Source organism: Scleropages formosus, chromosome 21 (genome assembly GCF_900964775.1).
Source record: "Scleropages formosus chromosome 21, fSclFor1.1, whole genome shotgun sequence".
In the NCBI taxonomy this organism is placed as follows: domain Eukaryota; kingdom Metazoa; phylum Chordata; class Actinopteri; order Osteoglossiformes; family Osteoglossidae; genus Scleropages; species Scleropages formosus.
Genome location: NC_041826.1, coordinates 22,896,737 through 22,912,381, shown reverse-complemented (window position 1 = coordinate 22,912,381; position 15,645 = coordinate 22,896,737). Strand labels below are relative to the sequence as shown.

General features: G+C 43.8%; 1 protein-coding gene across 1 annotated transcript; it reads left to right on the top strand.

Moving 5' to 3' along the window:
* The first annotated feature begins 5,859 nt into the window (after positions 1–5,859).
* On the top strand, positions 5,860–15,297 carry LOC114909291 (immunoglobulin kappa light chain-like). The gene is made up of 6 exons (XM_029247503.1): positions 5,860–5,917; positions 6,226–6,449; positions 7,674–7,746; positions 7,885–8,207; positions 13,510–13,561; positions 14,717–15,297. The coding sequence occupies exons 1-6, from the start codon at positions 5,860–5,862 to the stop codon at positions 15,031–15,033; spliced, it is 1,047 nt and encodes a 348-aa protein (XP_029103336.1). The 3' UTR covers positions 15,034–15,297.
* Positions 15,298–15,645: the final 348 nt, after the last annotated feature.

Genomic DNA, 15,645 nt, shown 5'->3' with positions numbered 1-15,645 from the left:
GTGAACACATTGCCACTATGGTAACTCTGACAGTAATAATGTCCTGCATCTTCAGCCTGGACTCCACTGATGCTCAGAGTGAACTGAGACCCAGATCCACTGCCACTGAATCGATCTGGAATCCCAGACTCACGGGTAGTAGCATAGTAAATGAGGAGTTTAGGAGCTTCTCCAGGTTTCTGAAGGTACCAGGCCATACAAGGGTAGGAATATCCAGATGGACCGCAGTTATCATAAACATCCTGGCTGGTTCTACAGTTGATTGTGACCGTCTGTCCTGGAAGAACAGTTTTGACCTCAGGAGTCTGAGTCACTGTGACTTGACCTCTGGATTCTAAGGAATGTGAGAGAAATTAAATTGTTACTGTACAGGTATTAAAGTTCTGAAAACATGTTCATGATGAGAGAAAATGACAGAGATGTCAATCATACTTTGCTCCTTACCATCAATGAAAAATCCAAGTATCCCAATAAAAACGGCGATAAAGGACATTGTAGCTTCTTGTTCTGTCGCCACGAAGCACAGCTGTCAGTCACGACGTGTCGAACCCTGAGGACTATAAACACCACCGGGGTGCTGAAGCATGTGCTGTCAATGCAAAGTACCTCCTCATGCAAAACACCTATGAAAACCTGACAATTTTCATAATCTAAAAGTTTGCTGCTTTGTTTTTATTCTGCACTTCCCAGCATCGTTTAGAACAACATGTCAGAGTTTGGGTTTTTTAATTTTTGCAGTTTATCAATACATGGGATTGTGACAACAGGGAAGAGATTGAAAGTAATGCCTTTTTTCAACCTTGCAAATTAGTTAATTAAAATAAATGTAATTACATTCATTTCAATAGCATTAAAATAACTAAAAATTAAATACAACTAAACATGAATGTGTGTATTTCATTGAGAACATTCTTTTTCTTTTTTTCATGTCTTAACAACTGAAGTTACATTAATAATCATTTTTATTGTAATTGTTCACTTCATCATCTTTCCATTTGGCCAGAATTCAGGTTCGTGTTGAAAAGATGATATAATCAGCGCAACAACTCTCACTTGACGCCACCATGTGGTCTTTATTTCCAGCTCCACTTTCACCTATTAAATTTTGTAATGAAGCCCCTCTTTGGACTTTCCCACCATGTCAGCTTGATCAGCGAGAGGGAATTCCTTCTATTGCCAAGTTCATGCATCTTTTTCATTCATTTATTCTTACTTTATATTTGAAGGCTGAAATAATAAGTTGAGTTGATGCTTTTCTCAAAAGCATTTAATTGCATCTATATAAACAATCAGTAACAGTTCCATCAATATTCACCCCAGGAAAAGGAATTCAGCTAGAATTGATCTTTCACTTCATGTGTTTTCAAGAATGTGCAGATATTTTCCCCTTGTGCCCCAGACACTTGTGTCCAGACCTTCCGAATGCTCCCTCTTCTCTCATTTCGAACCTCATCCGGTTTTCTTTGTTGCTCGGGTCACTTTAAGAGGAAACAAGTACCAGGTGCAGCCACTTCACTCCATTACAGGTTTCTTTAAAAGAGAAAATGATTCCTGGAAAAAGGAGTGGAAATAAAGCTCTGCACTATTTATCACTCAGTTGGTGGAATGCCTGATATTTTAACATTATGGTTTGTTTTGCAAAACTTCACTTTTGCTGGTATTATTGGACCCAAAAGACCACTTTCATTTGCTGTTTGTTGCTGGAGCTCTGCTCTCTTATTGTCAGTTATAATAAAGACATAATAAACCCTACGGCACCATCCCTGATCTCTGTCTGGACTCTCGACGCTGCTGCACATCACACTGACGTAGCAGGAACGTATGTCATGTAAAAAAAGCGTTTTGCACAGTAATGCTTCATGCCTCTTGTTGTGAGACATCAGGTAACGGAACAACTGCAGCTCCTCGTCATCATAACTGTGGCCTTAGTTTTCTCTCAGCCGTTTCTGGACACGTTTTGGTTCATTTCCAGTGAATGTAGTGAATTAGAGAATGAGAAACCAACAAATCATTGTAATCCAGTGCCCTCATAGTTTTTATTTCCTGTCGGACTCCATATTCTACCACAAGACATCTGAAGATGTCAAATTGATGATGAAAAATGACCAAGTGAGACAGGAGGCCAAGAGTGTTTCCCGGCACTGTTCCTTTCTCTCATCTGGGACCCGACACCTTCAGTCCCCTTCAGTCAGTGCCTATTCCATCCTAGTTAAGAATGAGAAATACGTCACCCAAACATCATAAAAAACTAAAAACATTTAATGTTTCAAAACACCAACATGTGTTTCGAATGACTTGTAGCTCACTTTGAATTTCCATTCATACATTTATTCATTAACTGCAAATGTTATGGCTACTCTTGAGATGTATGTTAATTTTCATTTAACATATTTCTGTGATCAAAAAGTTAATGTATTGTATAAAATGTAAATGTATAACATAAGAGTCAAGTGCAGTGGATCTCAGGTGCAGCGGTGCGGTAACTGTACTGTGTGTCTGGGGGGGTTTTTGTACAGCTCTATAACACTGTGTGAACACCCAGACACTATTAGGGTAATGTAAACTCTGACAGTAATAATGTCCTGCATCTGCAGCCTGGACTCCATTGATGGTCAGAGTGAAGTCGGTCCCAGATCCACTGCCACTGAATCGATCTGGAATCCCTGACTCTCGGTAACTAGCGCCACCGATGAGGAGTTTAGGAGCTTCTCCAGGTTTCTGAAGGTACCAGTGTAAACACTGCTTACCCCACGATCCAGCAAAGTAACAGCTACTGTACACAGCAGAACTGGTTCTACAGCTCATACTGACTGTCTGGCCTGGGAGAACAGCTGTCGCTTCAGGACTCTGAGTCACAGTGATTTGACCCCTGGATTCTGAAACAGAACAAAAAGTTATATTGACAAATGAAAAATGCAGTATATTTGATTATTGATCGAACTGTATCTCATGTTTGCTCACAGAACTGTTCACGTAAAGTGTTTTTTGAACTCTTTTCCTTCCCACTGACCTTGAATGAAGACCAGAGTCCAGATGAAGGTTGTGATGAAACCCATAACTGCTGGTGACTCTCTTGCCATGAAGGACAGCTGTCAGTGTTGAAGTGTCCAACCCTGAGGACTATAAACACTCCCAGAGCGCTGAAGCATGTGCTGTCAATGCAAAGTGTTTCTCTATGCAAATCCATGTGAACACACACTGTCACAAGTGCGGTGGTGTGAACACAACCTTGCTGCTCTTCAATATTCACACTGATGTGAAGAGTGACACGTGTTTCTTTCTCATAAATTCCACAAAATACACTGGTATTCTGGTCCTTTGCCTCATCACTGCTGGCACTTGTGTACAAATCACTCTGTCAAGTTTGTAGCACACACACAAACACACACACACACACATACCATGGCCAGAGCCTAACCTGGCAACACAGGGTGTAAAGTTGGAGGGGGAGGGGACACACAAGGATGGGACGCCAGTCTGTCAGAAGGCACCCCAAGCGAGACTTCAACCCCAAACCAACCAGAGAGTAGGATCCAGCCAAACTTGCTGTTCCACCACACCCCCCACTATGGCCAAAGTAATAACTGCAAAGAGGATATCAAATGTAAATATGTGTGTCCCCTCCACTGGAACATGTAACACAGATGTTGTGTTGTTTTGAGTCCTACCTCTCTGATACATCCTATCAAGTGGTCTGGCGGAGCTCTCGTCCTTCTCCTCTGCCTCTCTCAACTGGTGTCCCGCAGGGCTCGGTATTGGGTCCTCTTCTCTTCTCGAGTTACACCATCTCCCTCGGTCCAGTCATAGCCTCCCATGGATTCAGATACTACTGCTATGCTGATGATACCCAGCTGTGCTTCTCCTTTCCATCTGGCGCGTCAGACATTTCCGCACACATCTCTGCCTGCCTGTTGGACATCTCACCACCTCCAACTCAACCTCTCCAAAACAAAGATTCTTCACCTGCCACCCGGCCTGTCCTCCTGTCACGATCTATCAGTCAAACTGGACAATTCACTCATTTCGCCTACCTCCTTGACTAAGAGTCTGGGAGTGACAACTGACACAAGTCTGTCTTTCTCTCAGCACATCGAAGCCACAACCTGGTCCTGCAGATACATACTGCATAATATTCACAGGATCCGTCCCTACCTCACTACTGACTCCACCCAACTACTTGTCCAGGCCATGGTGACTTTCCATCTGGATACTGTAGCTCTCTCTTGTGTAGCCTTCCTGTTACCGCCATCGAACCTCTACAGCTGATACAGAATGTTGCTGCTGCTGCACGAGTTGTGTTTGATTTGCCAAAGCGTTCCCATGTAACTCTTCTACTTGTTTCTCCGCACTGGCTTCCTACAGCTGTCAGGATCAAATTCAAGACCCTGGTTATTGTCTACAAATGTGTCAGTAGAACTGATCCCAGCTATTTACAGGTCTTGATCAACCGCTACACCCCAGCTAGGTCCCTTTGCTCGTCTACTTCTGCTCGCTTGGTGGTCCCACGCACGAAGGGTAAAGCATGGAGGTTCTCGGTTCTGGCTCCATTGTGCTGGAATGACTTGCCCCTCCCATTTCGCCCAAGATCTCTCCAGCTCATGTATGGTGTAAATGTTCATGCACCATAACTTCATGAGCATCCCCAGATAAGCCTTTATTCAGCGACTACTCTGGTATTGCATGTGATTTTGTGTATCTTGTTATTTTTCTAAAAAAACAAAAATTTTGGTAGGAGGTTATCAGGATTCACCTATCCTGCATTCTATGCACCTAAACGAGCGATGAACATCGGTGCATGAAGTGGAAGGTAACAAACTAGGTTTACTTAAGAGTCACATGTCTGCAGCCATGTCTCTTTCTCTCAATGTAATGAACAAATGGTATTTTTGCTGAGATGTATGTCGCTTTGGACTAAAGCATCTGCTAAATGAATAAATGTAAATGTAAATGTAAATGTAAATGTGGCTCCATGTTCTTACTTATATGACTCATCATTTTCAAACTCCTGCTCTTCTCTTCCTGGGAGCAGGAGAAACTCGAGGAGCAGTCAGAAGTGACACCATTTTTGAACTGTTTGGTTCAACGTCTCGCACTGTGTGTCGAGTAGCACTTTGGATTTTTAGCTTCTTCTGAGTGGAACAAGCATGTGGCGAGAGGTGGGGGGGGGTGGGGGCTGAGTGCTACTGTTGGGATTGACCAGTCTTGTAGGTACCAGGGTGCTGATCCTTGTCAGCCCTAAGCAGCATCTTGGATGTGATACAGGCCACTATAGTGAAGAAAGACAAGAGGGGGTGAGCACTTGGTGATGCTCTGGCAGGTCAAACACAAGACGTGCACTGACATTCTGGATTAGATGGAGAGGTTTGAGAGTAGAGACTAGAAGACCAGTCAGGAGGCACTGCAGTAGTTCAGAGGAGAGATCATCATGGCCTGGAACAGTGGCTGGGAAAAGTGTGGTGTGAGGAGCAGGAGGATTTTATACACTGCAAATGACCATATCAATGCAACTATCCACCCATCAACAGTGTCGGTCCCAGCCAACATCTCCTGACTCTGTGTGTGTTATTGAATCACAGCAGACATAAATACTGTATATTGCGTACTGGAACACAGCAGTTAATGTCCCATCAGTAAGTGCAGTGGGTCCCGTGTGCAGTGGTGCGGTAACCGTACTCTGTGTCTGGGGGCGTTTTTGTTCAGCTCTATAACACTGTGTGAACTTCCAGCTACTGCTGCTGTAGTAAGATCCCATACAGTAATAATGTCCTGCATCTTCAGCCTGGACTCCAAATTACATGAATATCTGAAACCAAAAGAAAAAAACGACCTTTAATGCAGAGTGTGAGCAAAACTGCCCAGATGAAGATACTGGAAGAACTCATTGTTGTTGTAGGTCCTGCTGGTGTGAAGGACAGCAGTGAGTCACAAAGTGTGAAATTCACAGCACTATAAACACTCCCAGAGCACTGAAGCATGTGGCTCCTCATGCAAATTATACAGTTTTGAAATTATATACTATAAAAGACAGACAGACAAATGGAAAGAAAGAAAGAAAGAAAGAAAGAAAGAAAGAAAGAAAGAAGGAAAAAGAAAGCCACAGAACAGCAGAAGAAATGGAGAAAACCAAACAAAAATAGGAAGAAGGCTGTTTTAAATTAAAAAAAAAATCATCAGTTACCAGAAAATATTCTGTGATAAACCACCAGTGTGACTGTCCCACCATAGGAGTTCTCCCCAAATCTCTCCAGTCCTTCAGACCAGCTGCTCACATGTCCACACTGATAACTGGCAGAAGCTGGACGTCATTAATGTGGTTGGACAGTGGCGGGCAGTGGACAGGTGTCCAGCAACCCTCCTTGTTCTTCTTCATCCCTCTCCCGAGCATTGGCCTCACCCCAGAAAAGTTGACAGATAACAGCCATGGCAAGATGGCTGTAGTTTACCGGCAGGTTAGGGTTACGGGTTCGGGGTGAGGGTCAGGGTCATGTAAGGATTAGGGTTTATGTTAAGGTTGGAGTTAGGGTTTGGTTTGGTTAGGTTAAGTTCAGGTTAGGGCTAGGTTGAGGACAATTATGGGCTTTGTGTACACAATTGTGTTTTGGTTGCTCTGGCAACACCGTTCTGTCCTCCAGGTTGTAACATATCCCTTTTGTTTTAAGTGTGTTTGTGTGTGGTGGTGTGTTGCTGGTTAAAGGAGTGTTGGTGGGAGGTGTGTAAAACCGTTGTGTATGTGTGTTTGCGTATGGCATGTCCAGCTGTGTTTGAAAGGTAGAGCAAGATTCCCATGTGTTGTTAGAGGATATGTTGTTAATTTTTGGGGGGTTATGTCTCCACCTTGTGGGTCTCTCTAACTCAGAACTGCTGAAACTCTGTCCACATGTATAAAGGGTCTGAAAACTCGCCTTCTATCCTTCTGGCCTCTACTCTCAAACCTCTCCATGTACTACGGAGAACAGAGGACACGGAGGAGGCTGGACCCAAGTGCAGGATCGTTTATTCAGAACCAAGGTATGAGACGTGTTCTCATGGTTGTGGACGGGCGAATGTTCAGTCGACCGGCGAACTGGACAGTGGTGAGGATCCAAAATCGTGGTCGGGGGACAAGGCTTGTAGTCGTTACCAAGGAAACATGTAAGGGGACTGGGAACCGATGAGGAACAGGTCATGGGAAAACAAGGGCGAGGTAGGTTGTAGTGTGCAGACAGGATGGTTGTCTCAATGAGATTCCGCAACTGGGAAGAGGCTGAGAAGTGTCTCCTATAGCTGAGTGGTTTGACTGATGATGCCAGGTGCTCCAGGCTGAGGTGTGGGAATGGTTGTGACATCATCTAATGCAGAATGTCAGTGTACATCTTGTGTTTGACCTGCCAGAACATCACCAAGTGTCCCATCCCCTCCACCCGTCTTTCTTCACTGGTTTCCTATAGTGGCCTGTATCACATCCAAGATGCTGCTTACAGCTGACCAGGATCAGCACCCTGGTACCTACAGTACTGGTCAATCCCAACCGGAAGCACTCAGCCCCCACCCCCCCACCTCTCACCACTTGCTTGTTCCACTCAGAAGAAGCAAAAAATCCAAAGTGCTTCTCGACACACAGTGAGAGACGTTGAACCAAACGGTTAAAAAATGGTGTCACTTCTGACTGCTCCTTGAGTTGCTCCTGCTCCCAGGAAGAGAAGAGCAGGAGTTTGAAAAGGATGAGTCATATAAGTAGGAGCATGGAGACTCTAGTCTTCATTCAAGGTCAGTGGAAAGGAAAAGAGTTCAAAATACATTTTAGCTGAACTGAACAGTTCTGTGAGCAAATATGAGATAGAGTTTGATCAAAATCAAATATACTGCATTTTTCATTTATCAATATAACTATTTGTTCTGTTTCAGGATCCAGGGGTCAAATCACTGTGACTCAGAGTCCTGAAGCGACAGCTGTTCTCCCAGGACAGACATTCAGTATGAGCTGTAGAACCAGTTCTGATGGGGAGAGTAGCAGTTACTATGCTGGATCATATGATAAGCAGTGTTTAGCCTGGTACCTTCAGAAATCTGGAGAAGCTCCTAAACTCCTCATCTACTCAGGAAGTTACCGTGAGTCAGGGATTCCAGGTCGATTCAGTGGCAGTGGATCTGGGTCTCACTTCACTCTGAGCATCAGTGGAGTCCAGGCTGAAGATGCAGGACATTATTACTGTCAGAGTTGGCACATCATCAGCAGTGACTGGATGGCCACACAGTGTTATAGAGCCGTACAAACCCCCCCTCCCAGACACACAGTACAGTTACCGCACCACTGCACCAAGGGACCCACTGCAGTTGATATGGGGAGGAGGGGTGGTAAAGACATCACCGTTTTAAAGCAGGTGAGGGCTACAAACAGCTTTGAGGACATATTAAAGATGACAGAAATGATCTATTTCCATTAAAGAAGCAATGGATCCACTTTGCACGCACAGCACATATAACTGAAAACTGAAATGCCTGTGAATGTACAGTATCATGGAGGTTCTAGAGGGACTTCAGAGACACTATTCGATCCACAATGACACAAGAAGTGCAAGAGGCTGTTGGGTTCGCAGAATAACTGCTCTCTCAACACTCAGACAGGAATGGAAACACTTGACTGTTGTTCCCTGAGTCTCTCCTGATCCCAGAGCGTCTCGCTGATACCAACATGACCAAGTACATGGAGTCGAACAAGGTCCTACAGTCCATCAACGGCACCTTCCTGAAATGTGAAAAGCACAACAGAAAGTAGGTGTTGATGGTAACCATTTCTTCCTTTATGAAAAAAACACAGTAATTTAATAAACAATATTAAAGTCAAATTCAACAGAAAATGAATTTCTACATAAAACAAGAGAAATGGGAACAAAATCCCTTATTGTCACTTTCACACAGGAACCAACTCTTGATCGGAGGTACAGAGGTGATTGTGACAGATGGTGCAAATTTATGGAGCAGTTAGGAAATCAGAATAGAAGTTGATCCAAGAGAAATATGGTTTGAGTCTCTTCTTTAATGTGGTTAAGGGATTCAGCAGTTCCGAAGGGCAGAGGGGTTTTTTTTTGTGCTTGTATAGGAACAGTTCCCTCTAAAATCACCTTGTTTTACCTTGTCCCAGTCAGAATTACATTACAGTTCCTCCTTTAGCTGATGCTTTTCTCCAAATCAACTTACAGCTTTAAGCAACTTACCATTTTTACCCGTTTATACAGCTGGGTGATTTTCTGGAGCAGTTCAGGATTAGTATCTTCTTCAAGGGTATTACAGCTGGAGATGGGATTTGAACCTGTAATCTTTGGGTCCAAACGCAGCTGCTCCAACCACTACACTACCAGCAACAGAAAAAAATTCACTGATTTGCATAGTTAATGAGGGTAAAAGGGAGTAAAGTGATCTCTATGGATGGGGGCACAGTGGTGCAGTGGGTTGGACCAGGTCCTGCTCTCCGGTGGGTCTGGGGTTCGAGTCCCGCTTGGGGTGCCTTGCGGCGGACCGGCGTCCCGTGCTGGGTGTGTCCTCTCCCCCTCCGGCCTTACGCCCTGTGTTGCCGGGTAGGCTCTGTTCCCCAATGACCCCGTATGGAACGACCGGTTCAGAAAATGTTTGTGTGAGTGTGTGTGTGTGTGTGTGAGATATCTACGGGAGCTCAACTCCTCTTTGCTGGTTCTTTTGTGGTCCAGCGTGGAGGAAAACGTTCAGATCCTGCAGTGGAACACAGGGAACGTGTGTATTGAAATAACTCGCATGGAAACTTGGCTGAATGAAGCCATTCCGGACAACGTTACATGTCCTACCAGAGACAGTAATATACTGGACCACTGCTACACCACAGTAAAGGATGCATATCACTCTGTTCCACAGGCAGCTTTGGGGCTCTCTGATCACTGCCTGGTTCATCTTATAGCGACCTACAGGCAGAAACTGAAATCAGCTAAACCTGTAATAAAGACTGTTAAAAGATGGACTAACAAGTAGTAGTGCAGGACTTACAAGCCTGCTTCGAGTGCACCGATTGGAGTGTTTTTGAGGCTGCTGCTAGCGATCTAGATGAGCTCACAGACTCTGTAACATCATATGTCAGTTTCTGTGAGGATATGTGCATCCCTACCAGGACTCGTTTAACATACAACAATGACAAACCGTGGTTCACCGCAAAACTCAGACAGCTTCGTCAGGCCAAAGAAGACGCCTACAAGAACGGGGACAGAGTCTTGTATAAACAGGCCAAAAACACACTGGCAAAAGAGATCAGAGTGGCTAAGAGAAACTAATCTGAAAAGCTGAAGAAACAGTTTTCAGCCGACGATGCTGCATCGGTGTGGAAAGGCCTGAAAGACATCACCAATTACAAGACACCACCCCCCCCCCCCCGCACCGTGTCAACTCAACAACTAGCCGACGATTTGAATGAGTTTTATTGCAAGTTTGATAAACCCTGTCTCACACCCAACACCCATTCTGACCTTCTCTCCACACATCGATTAACACCTCCAGTAACCCCCACCTTCCCCCCTCCTGCACCTTTGATCTGTGAAGAGGAGGTGTGTCGGGTCTTCCGCAAACAGAAGACAAGGAAAGCACCAGGCCCAGACGGCGTCTCACCGGCCTGCCTAAAAACCTGTGCTGACCAGTTGGCCCCTATCTTCACAAAGATCTTCAACAGATCACTGGAGATGTGCGAAGTTCCTTCCTGCTTCAAACTCTCCACCATCATCCCCATCCCAAAGAAACCCAAAATCACAGGACTTAATGACTACAGACCTGTCGCCTTAACATCTGTGGTCATGAAGTCACTTGAAAAACTGGTGTTGGACTACCTGAAGGACATCACTGGACCCTTGCTGGACCCCCTGCAGTTTGCTTATCGAGCAAACAGGTCTGTGGATGATGCAGTCAACATGGGACTGCACTACATCCTGCAACATCTGGACAAACCAGGGACTTATGTGAGGATCCTGTTCGTGGACTTGAGCTCAGCCTTCAACTCCATCATCCCACACCTCCTCCTGTCCAAATTAACCCAACTCTCTGTGCCCACCTCCATCTGTCAGTGGATCACCAACTTTCTGACAGACAGGCAGCAGCAAGTGAGGCTGGGAAAATTCTCATCCAATACTCGCACAATCAGTACTGGAGCCCCCCAGGGATGTGTGCTCTCCCCACTGCTCTTCTCCCTGTACACCAACGACTCCACCGCACAAGACCCCTCTGTCAAACTCCTGAAGTTTGCAGATGACACCACGCTCATCGGCCTCATCCGGGTTGGCGACGAGTCTGCTTACAGACAGGAGGTCCAAGAGCTGGCTGTCTGGTGCAGTCAAAACAACCTGGAGCTGAACACGCTCAAAATGGTGGAGATGATCGTAGACTTCAGGAGAAACACCTCAGCATTATCCCCACTCACCATCATGAACAGCACTGTGACAACAGTGGAGTCATTCAGGTTCCTGGGCACCACCATCTCACAGGACCTGAAGTGGGAGCCCCACATAGACTCCATTGTGAAGAAGGCCCAGCAGCGGTTGTACTTCCTTCGCCAGCTGAGGAAGTTCAATCTGCCATAGGAGCTGCTGATGCAGTTCTACTTTGCAGTCATCGAGTCTGTCCTCTGCACCTCTGTAACTGTCTGGATCTGCTCAGCTACAAAATCAGACATCAGAAGATTACAGTGGATAGTCCGGATGGCTGGAGGAATCATTGGCACACACACCCCCCCCCAGCTCTCCAAGAATTGTGCTCATCCAAAGTGAGAAAAAGGGCTGGCAAAATCATTCTAGACCCCTCGCATCCAGGCCACTTCCTCTTCGAACCTTTGCCATCTGGCCGGCGCTACAGAGCACTGAGCACCAGGACAGCCAGGCACAAGAAAAGTTTCTTTCTTCAGCCCATCTACCTCATGAACAGTTAAATGCCCCCACTGGGCAATAAACATGTGCCATACACAACACTATTTATACTTAGATTTATTTAACACACCATACCTCTTATTTACATTCCCTTACATTTCTATATAACATATCTGTACATACACATAACGTCTAGTATCTATTTTGTAGATTGTGTATTTTTACATTTTTATTCACTTATTCTATTTTTATTATCTGTGTCTTGTCACTGTCATTCTGTCTGTGCTGTGAACGTTTATGTCACCAAGAGAAATTCCTTGTATGTGTGAAACATACTTGGCAATGAAGCTCATTTTGAAATTCTGATTTCTGGAATAGCTGCACAGCGCCGCCTTCTGGCCACAGGGATGAACTGCAGCAGCGAGCAGTCAGCGCTCCAGGAGAGACTGTGGGATGAATAAAAAGCTCACAAAGTTCAGAGCTCTGGAGAAACTACTGTTTTAAACAATATTTGTCGTTTAATTTGTAAGGACAGGACAAGGAAACACAAAACTGCTCTTTTTCTTCTGTAGTTAAATTGTACAGGTTTAAAGACCACTTTTTAAAAGGATCTTCTTTGTCATAAATCTGTAAATGATTTTTGTGAAATTCATATTAACAGAAATGTAACAAACACATGACGTGTATGAATGTGAGTATTTTTGAATCTGAATCAGAATCGGAATAAGTTTTATTGGCCAAATGTCCTGACGCACACAAAGAATTTGCTGTGGTTCTAGATGCTTCCAGTATTTACAGACAACCAACAGCTGACACAGAATTACAGAATAAAAAAATAACATATTTACAGAGTATACAAACATGAGATTATAAATAAATTATGAATAAATATACATAAAGTATAAACTGATGAGAGTATAAATAGTTAAATAAATTCTATTTAATATAAATGAAAAATTAATTAGAGTACAAATAAATTTCTTTTACATGATGCAGTGTTGTGAGACTCATACAGTAATGTGACTGTAAAATGAGTGTTAAATGAGGGTAAAATGAGTGTTAAATGAGGGTAAAATGAGTGTTAAATGAGGGTCAGGAAGCGCAGGGAGCGCTCAGAGACGCACTGGGGGTTTTTGTGCGGCTCCTCAACCACTTTCACTCACTGTGGTGGACTTTTGGTAGCGGCACCCGGATCGATGTTGGCAGTAAGTATTTCTAAATATCTTTTAACAGCAAATCTCTTTCATGAAAGGGCAGCAAAGCTCTTTTTACACACCTTCTCCTTCTATACAGCACTGTGTCTTGTTTTAATACCTCTGTTTTAGTGTCGCTTCTCACTTTTCTTTAAAATAAATAAGGATTGTTATTTTTTAGGTTAGAATTTTCTACTTTTTCCCGTCGTTCTGCAGTTAATTTGTTCAGATGAGAACAGTTTTATCATCATTTGAAAAAGAAAGTTTGTCAAGGAATAAGTGGATAACCCAGTTCACATGTTATTTTAAATCCTCATGTTAACAAAAAGAGACGAACAGGTGTGATTCTTCTCTTTTACCCGCCAGTCAGGAGAGTAAATTAGAATTTACAGTGAAAAGCAGGTAAACACAGTACATTCACGGTACACCGAGCCTCTGAGGAGGTTTTTGTACGAGCACAAATAGACTCTGAATCACTGTGGTACACATTCGGCGGAGGAACCAGGCTGGAGGTTGGAAGTAAGAGCTTTTTACTCTGTTATACCCTGAACACTGTACAATAATTAATGTAAATGATTTTATTCAACCTGCACATTCTGTTCTCCTGCTCAGTGTCTGAATTGAGTGTTTTCAGTTGTTTCAGTGGAAGTTGTTACACTGAACTTTGGTTTAAGAAAACAGCTTCAAATCATGGTAAATGATGATGGTAAATTATGAAGGTAGATGATGATATTAAATGTCGAAACTCCTGATGAGTTCATAACAGTGATAAGATGCATCTCTAACATGTTTGTTCACTGCGGAATTTTTTTTACCGTTTTAAAGTGCATTTCCTTCCTGTAATTCTTTGGAGGTTATTAATTCATATCACAGTTCTTTATTTGGCTGACACTTTTCTCCAAAGCGACTTGCAATGTTAATCTATTTATACAGCTGAGTACTTTTACTGGAACAATTTCATGGTAAGTACTTTACTCAAGGGTACAAGAGCTGGAGGTGAGATTGGAACCTGCGTCCTTTAGGTCCAAAGGTAGCAGCTCTAATAATTATAATACCAGCTGCTCCTTTCCAAGCTTATATTTATTTTAAAGATGTCAGTAAAAGGGTAAATAGGCATAAATGTAGAATAATTCATAATTCATGCGGTTTGTCTGTGTTAGTTATCAGGTTTTAGTGGTTATTTCATTATGTATGTCTATATATATTTCATTACGTATTTCATTGTATATATTATATGTTCTGTAAATATACAATTTCATTTCAATATGTCCATGTCCTTCAACTGGAATTGATTTTAGTCACTCGTACAGTTTTTATAACGTATCGATTTTAAAGTGAATAAAATCAGTGTCCAGAAGGTCTGTATCAATATGTACAGAAGGGTGGAAAATAGTTTTTACCCCTGAGCCGCGGAGGTAAAAATGACCGAGGATCTGTTCCGCTGTGTTTATGGACATAATTATTATCATAGACCTCATTCATACTGTGGGCTGCGATCACAAACTGCTCCTAAATTCCTCCTCTGGGGTTTCACTAACAGCTCTTCTTCGTCCTCACCGTACGTAGGTGATCGTACACAATATCCCTTCCCTGCTGAAGACGTTCTGTCCACTCGCTGTCCTCTCTCTGACCTCTCATGACCTCCGATGACCTCTGACCTCTGCCGTCTCCTAGGCGATGCTACCCCCGTCCTCACGGTCCTGCCCCCCTCTAGTCAAGAGGTGTCCGGTAAGAACGAGGCCACGCTGACGTGTCTGGCCAACAAGGGCTTCCCCTCTAACTGGAAGCTGCAGTGGACGGTGGACGGCAGCGCCAGGACCGGGGACATGAGCCACGGAATCCTGGACAAGGACGGCAAGTACAGCTGGAGCAACACGCTGAGCCTCTCTGCGGGCGAGTGGTCCAAGGTGGTTTCGGTGAGCTGCAAGGCCACTCGGGACTCCCAGACTCCCGTCATCGAGACGCTCAGGAGATCCGACTGTTCCGCGTAGACGGGCGCCCGCCCGATTACTCTGTTTTTACTCTGTTTTTACTCTGTTCCGTGTTCCACTCTCACCTGTTTTACTAACAACACAGAGGTTAATAATGTGCTTTGCTTACATGTGAAACCCTTCACCCTCAGCTTGTCACTATTATCTAGTGTGTCCTCTGCTTCTCTTTGACATCAGACTGTCTGTGTTACGCTGTGTGATCTTGTGCTTCAATAATATCTGAAATGCAGCTGAGAATAATAAAGATTTTTTCAATCAAACACACACAAGTTCTTGTCCTTATTAATATTTGCCGTGTCACATGAACTGTAATGTTTGAACAGGTGTTCTTTTCAAACAAGGGGCGCCGAGCTGCTGCGGTCATTTTTATTAAGAAACAAGGTATAAAAATTGTCTGGCACTTCCACACTTCTCTGGTCACAGAAAAAACTCAAAAAGAGAATAAAAGGAAAAAAATTGGATTATTCACATATTTTACCTTCCTTCCAGCAAACGTTTTAATAATTAATTTGGACTCACTGGACAGTGTGATTTCTTTAAAGGTAACAGAAAACATGCATAATAAAGACTCCAAAGCACATGTTGCCTGTGGCTGAATTCAGACATGCACAG